At 38.8% G+C, this 6,776-nt stretch overlaps 1 protein-coding gene across 1 annotated transcript in view; it reads left to right on the top strand.

Annotated features, from left to right (window-relative positions):
* Nucleotides 1-6,776, top strand: part of CUL4B (cullin 4B) — a 22,390-nt gene that overhangs the window by 5,589 nt on the left and 10,025 nt on the right. Inside the window, exons 3-8 of the mRNA XM_010141092.1 lie at nt 2,560-2,663; nt 3,568-3,637; nt 4,104-4,177; nt 5,223-5,385; nt 5,489-5,578; nt 5,907-5,989. Of these exons, the coding sequence (XP_010139394.1) occupies nt 2,560-2,663; nt 3,568-3,637; nt 4,104-4,177; nt 5,223-5,385; nt 5,489-5,578; nt 5,907-5,989 (584 nt within the window). The remainder of the gene's footprint in view (nt 1-2,559; nt 2,664-3,567; nt 3,638-4,103; nt 4,178-5,222; nt 5,386-5,488; nt 5,579-5,906; nt 5,990-6,776) is intronic.

The raw sequence follows: 6,776 nt of genomic DNA, 5'->3' as shown, positions 1-6,776 counted from the left end.
CAAATAAAAAAAAAAAAAAAAAAAAGGAAAACCAAACCCCAGAAAGCCCCAGCAGAATATATGGTACACAAAGGAAATACGATGCTTCACCTTTGGATCTTTTGACTGTCTTAGGGCACAGATTCCATGATCAGAAAGTTTTATTCTATTCATTCAGAACAAGAGAACTTTGAACTAGAGCCTCTAAAGTTGTTGAGAATTTTTGATACGTTACAATTATTGTTGTGTAACACCACTAATTCAGTTTGCAAAGCATAATATTGTGGTAGTGGGATTATGCTCCACAGAGCAAATCCTAGTAAAAAGTTTTTTGTTTGCGTGCTTAGAAAGTCTGATCTCTTAAGAAAAAAAAAGCCACTTGAGCAGAATTCACAAATAGAAACATTTTTATGGATGATACCAATGAAGATGCAGAAGTTTTGCACTTGATGTTCCAGCACTTTATACTAGCAGATGTGTTAAACACTTCGGCGTTTCTGATACAGAAATGCACGAGCACAGCTTTATGTAAACACGTGTAAAATTGTGTATTAATACACGTTAACTTATTTCACTGAGAGTTAGTGGTTTGCCCATATACAGTGCAGAGGCCAGTTGTAAGGACTTGGAGCAGCACGTTTGAAAAGTACGTGTTTTGATGGACAGCAGTTAAGGGAAAGTTGGTAGTTGAGGTGGATGGCCTGACCAGAAGTACAGCCGAGTGGCCATTGGTGCCCTTGGCTGGTAGGTGGAGGTGAGATGAACCATGGCTGTGCTGGTGATGATCAAGTTCGATCCCAGCTCGCAGCTGGCTTCTCCAAAGTAAGTGGGGGAGCAAAGAAGAAACCTATTTATTGCACTTGCTGAAGGTCTGATCAATGTGTTTTCCATCCCCTTTTTCTTCTGAAAGCAAAGTGGTGGTTATTTCCTGGTTTGCCGTTCTGTTAGAGCCTGACCCTGCAGGTACAATAGCAGAGTAGAGTTGAGCTGTGTCCGTAACCTACTCTGGACAGTGACCGGTAGGATGTGTTTTCCTATCACATCACTGTATTTTTTCAGAGTTTCTTAAGTGTTAAGGCTGAGAGTTGAATTTGTTGCTAATTCCAAGTATTAAGATATGTATACTGCAGTGCCAGTTCTGGCTTTCCTAATAATCGTCCTTCAGACCTGTTTTAGTCTTCACTGGCACACTCACTCTCTTGCTTTACCTGTTTGTTTCTGACAGTAAGCTTATGCGGGTTTGGTTTACTTCTGTTACTGTTTGAGGGGGTGGTTCCGTTGGAGGCTTTTTTGTGGAGATTTTTGTTTGCTTGTTTTTCAACTTCTCTGTGTCCTAGAGCCAGTATTAGCTTTAGTTCACTTGCTCTAGAGAGGTGTTTACTGTTGATACTGGGAATGTTTATGGTTGATATCCTGAGGAACTCCTTGTTTAGCTGTTTAGATTGTTGCTGTGCTTTTAGTGGTGGCTGCTTACAATTTGCTGGTGGCTTCTGTTGGGAACTATTCTGGGGAACTTCGGTGTAATGGAGTAGATCTGCTCTGTATACTTCAGAACTAGCTGTCCTTGCATGGTTGCCTGCGGTTGCTGAGGAGCAAACTTGATTTTCCAGTCCTGTTTTTTCCTATGAGTTGGTTGTACTGGCAACTGAAATATTTTCCATTTAAAAAAAAACAGATACAGTTGAGTGGCATTAGTTAAAAACCGCATTAGTTAAAAACCACCTGTTTGTCTAGCTGCCACAGATGTTTTACAGAAGGATCTCATATTGTGTCTTTCATCAATTTGCAAAGAGTTAAAGTTGCTCAGTTGGTCTCCAAATCTGGACAATTGGTATGAATTTTGGAAAAGTTTTGAGTTAGCGCTTATGAGCTTCAGAATGCTTGTTTGCTTGATCAGTCTCCAAGACGTGTCCCCGTTGAACTTTTTTCTGCCTCTCTCTGTCAAGCACACATTGTGATCTAGAAATCTGAGATTTATCGCTGCAAACATCTGGAATGCAGTCATACTGCTAAAAATTGTTCAGGATTCTAGCTAAACTTATTCAGGCAGGGGGCTGATGGATGGAGATATATATAAAAATATGTATATGTATGTGCTTTGGGGGATGAGGGAACCTTAATCAAGGACAGGGCTGCAAAAGGAAATTAAGAACTAGCAGGGCTTTTCTGCTGATAGCAGTGTGGCTTGCAGAGCACAGCAGTTAAAATTAAGACCTTGAGTGACTACTTTGAAGTGTGAAATGCAGCAAGCTGCTGGAACATAATAAACTACCATCCTTGTTCTGAGACACACAAGTACTGCAGTTCCTTACGAGATACCAGTACTCCGACTGAAATGAATACACTGGAAGCTGTTCAGGGCAAGGCCCATGGCCTTCCTTTCGATTGTTACTAATACAGTGCCACGTCTCTCTGGTGTTTCCTGTGCAGTGTTAACTATGTTACAATTAAAAACTAGTAGATATTTCAGTGAGAAGCAGAATTCCATGGTTGTTTTCGGGTTTTTTCTCCCCCTTTCCTTGTAAAACCACATGTAAGGATATAAACGTGTTTCTTAGTATCTGTTTCTCTTTACTTCAGGCTGTTGAAAATCTCTGCTCCTACAAGATTTCTGCAAACCTGTACAAACAATTGAGACAGATCTGTGAAGACCACATTAAAGCACAAATTCACCAATTCAGAGAATATCCTTTTTTAGCTGTTGACAAGCCAAAACATTTTCACCTGCCAGTACATGGTGGTGATGGATTTCTTTGCCGAGTTCATGACACTAGGTTGTGGTGATCCGAATTCCTAGTTTATGCATAATTTGGTCTGTTTACATTTTCCTCAGAGAACACTACTAGCTTTATGTCTGTAACCATTTAAAAAGTTTGTGAGAAGGTTTCATTGTTATTTATGAAACATTTTGACATCTTACAGAAGCTCCTATTAGGCTTACAGCAAGGCTTTAGAAGGCAGTATTGTCTGTATCACTTCAGACTCTTTTACATGCTGAACTTGCCAGGCTCTGATAAACAGAAAAGTCTTCCAGCAAGTAGTTCTTGTTTTCTTTTTGAGAAGTGCTAGTGGTGTGGCAGCATGTTAGTGGTTCTGAGGATCAAAATGTTTTATTTTCAAAAGTTTTGAGTAGCATCAGATTGAGATCCTATTAAGTAGATACCAATTTCTACCAGAACTATGCAGTGAGCTGACTGCAAGTTAAATTTCAAGGACAAAATTTATCTCTTAAGATTATCTCTTAAAATGAACAGAAATTACAGTATCCGTGTGGTGGTGGGCTCTTACACATGCTGTGTATTGTTAGTTTTTGAGGTATGGGAATATGTATGTTTATTCCACTCCCCAGGGATGGGGAATTAGACAAAATATTCAGAAGTGTTTAGACCCTTCTTTTTAAATCATTCAAATAATTTTGATTTCTCATTATTAATACAAGAACCCTCATCAAAAAAAAATAAAGGTGTTGCAAAAAGTTAGCTAGTTCTTTTGGGGAGTAGGTGAATTTGTGCTCTGCATTAAGTATCCTAAAATATGTTGGTTCATTTTGCTACCTATAAATCATAATTTTCTTAATGATTTCTTCATGGATTCATTGGATAGTGTCCTTTTTCTAAAGAAAATAGACAAATGTTGGCAAGATCACTGCAGACAAATGGTAAGTTCTTTATCTTTTTAAAGGAAACCCGTTCCCTAGTCAGCCTGTGTTTTGTTTAACTTTGTTCCTTTATAAACATACTGTGCTTCTGAAATGTCTTAAATTGATATCAGGCTTCTTCATGACATAGAACTGTATCTAGTTTGTTAGAAATTGAGCCTTGAAAATACCTGCCTGTAGTGCGTTTCTTGACGCATGGTCTTATCTTGGTCACAGGCACACCTGACTCCTAACTCTCGTTTCTATGCAAACCTTTCTCCTTTTATACCTGTTACAAAGATGCTCAAGGTCTCATTGATCATCTCGCTAAGTCTGGTAGAATATTTTAAACAAATCAACAGTGCCTTAAGGAAGCACTGTCTGAAACCTGTCAGTGGGGTTTTATTTTGCTGTTGAGCATAATTTCTGTTGCTCTTTAATTTCAAGAGTAAAATGCCTGTGGCTTTTTTATTCCTCCTTGTAACAGATTATGATTAGAAGTATCTTCTTGTTCTTGGATCGAACTTACGTTCTTCAGAATTCAATGCTGCCATCTATTTGGTAAGGGCCCAAAGAATAAAATTATTGGGGGGTATATTTAAATTATCACCTGTATCTTGTTGGTTTTCAGGGGTTTTCCTAAAATAAACTTTATAGTGACCTGTAGATGGTGATTAGATGTGATTAGATGGTGACTACGTGCATGTTTGTTGTGAAGGGAGATTTCACTACTCCATTTATTTGCCAGGATTACAGGAGGCTTCTAGAACAGCTGTGATAGCAAATTCTAGCTAAGTAGGTATCAACCTCCAGTCTGCACAGTTGAAGGAAATGGCCTGTTCAACAACTGAAGTGCAGGGATTTGGGTTGCCCAGTTATACTGGCTTCAACAGGCACCGTATTCAAAGTTCTTTAAGTATTTTTGAAGGAAAAAAGTACCTAAAATAAAAGCAAGTTACTCTGTTTTGGACTTCAACCTCCATGACACACACCCCTCCCCACCCCCCAATATTATAATTGGCGAATGCCCTGCTGTGCCTTTGGCACTACCTGAATTACTTTGCCAGAGATGGAAGGAACAGTGGAGGGAAGGCCTGGCTTTTCCTAAAAGAGCCCAGACCCACAGCTGCAAATTCATGGAAGGTTTTAACTGGGATGCCTAAAGTAGAGATCCGTATCTTTCCTTTCTCGATGAGTTCTGCTAAGCTCTGCCTAAGAGTTAAGGTTAGAAGGTGTTGGAGAAAAATATTGTCCAACAGTTTATAACCATGGAATTGAGACCCAGGATGACATTCTCCTTTCCTGTTCATTCAGTTTCCACCATCCCGCCAACCAAGTGAAAATTAGAGATGCAGCAAAAGTTAGGTGGTTATTTAGGAAAAAAAAGTCTTCAAAATCTGTAGCTTACTGTTGATTCTTTGTCATGGTTTATTTTAGTGCTATGTGTTTGTTCATTTTGAGTGATTTGGGTGCAGAGGAAGGAGGAATTTGAAGAATACTAGTATTTATTGGCCTCTCTATTTGATCTAGATCAAATTTTATTAATAGAGAATATTTGGGGTTGATTCCTACACAATTTATTGAATGGGATTTATTTTCTTTTTAGGGATATGGGGCTAGAATTGTTCAGAACTCATATCATCAGTGATCAGAAGGTTCAGAACAAAACTATCGATGGCATTCTTCTGCTGATCGAGAGGGAAAGAAATGGTGAGGCTATTGACAGGAGTTTACTGCGAAGCCTTCTGAGCATGCTGTCTGACTTGCAGGTGAGTAAACTCGTTTCACCTTTAACCCAACAAACAGCTCAGATTCTTACTGAGTACTCAGTAAGCTTTACCCTGGATTGCTATTGTGGTGTTGTTTCCCTAGATTTATCAAGACTCTTTCGAACATAGATTCTTGGAAGAGACTAACCGCCTGTATGCAGCAGAGGGACAGAGGCTTATGCAGGAACGAGAGGTATTTTGAATGTTTAAGGTATTTTTTATGCTTTGTGATGAAGCGTTTGTCAGGGAGAGGAACCATTCTGCTTCCTCAGCCAACGGCTGGGGCAATAATGTGACCTTTATGTCTTATTGTACTTTGAAAAAATATTCACGTGCAGTTGCCTTCAGTCACAGTGCTAATGATTTCTGCTTAAAACTGGAGCTGCTGCTGCTTAAAACTGCTACAGACCAGTACTGTCTTTTTTTTTTTTTTTTTTTTTTTTTTTTTTTTTTTTTTTTTTTTTTTTTTCCCCTCCTCTTGATGTTTTTTAAAACATACAAAACTACTCTGGCATTTTCAGGTTCCAGAATATCTTCACCATGTCAACAAGCGCTTGGAAGAAGAAGCAGACAGGATAATCACTTACTTAGATCAGAGCACACAGTAAGTGCAGTTTCTCTTTGCCTGGTATCGTTAGCTGTTCGGATCTTCTGCTTAGGGCTGTCTAATAGCTCCAGTTTATTTCAGTTATTGATTGACCATTAAATGTTTCTCACTTCCCCCAATTCTTTATTTACTGAAGCCACTGTCTTGGCTCACACAGCTAATAGATCCTTTTTTTCTATTTTGACATAAATATGTTGGGCATTTGGTAGGAGAAGAATGGGCTGCTGCCCTGGTCGAAGCATCTCTTTCTTGCTGAAGTGGAATTCATCAGCTATTGTCCTACCTGAAAAAGATAGCACCCAGGACAGAGAATTCTCAAGCTAAAGGCTCTGAATATTTACATTAAAGTATTTTTATATTCTTTATGAAACTTGGGAGATTATTGACTAATGGCACTCTTGAATCTTTTCTACCTAGAGGCAGGATTTCCGCAAATACAATAAGCAGAGGTCATGACTGGTAGGACAGGAGAAATGTTCTCTTGACATAAAGCCACAGCTGTCATGTCTGAGAGAAAATGTGGGTTACTAATATAACAAAACTCTTCAAGCAAGCCATAGCAACTTCTTAAAGAGAAGCTACAGAGGATCTTTGAGAGGAAGGTGTTTTATTGCTACTGTCATACATTTTTATTTCCTTCCTCCTTCAGCTGTTAAAAACATTCAGCTTGTTTAGTGGCTTCCTTCTTCCACACCATTATTAGTGGCCAACTCCCTGTTTTGTTTTAAAACCTCCTGACTCATGAGGTGTGGTTTTTTGTTTTTTTTTTTTTTTCCTCCTTGGT

Source organism: Buceros rhinoceros, unplaced genomic scaffold, assembly GCF_000710305.1.
Source record: "Buceros rhinoceros silvestris isolate BGI_N320 unplaced genomic scaffold, ASM71030v1 scaffold16958, whole genome shotgun sequence".
NCBI classification, from domain to species: Eukaryota; Metazoa; Chordata; class Aves; order Bucerotiformes; family Bucerotidae; genus Buceros; species Buceros rhinoceros.
Note: the sequence above shows the minus strand (reverse complement) of the source record. Positions and strands in the feature narration are given on the sequence as shown.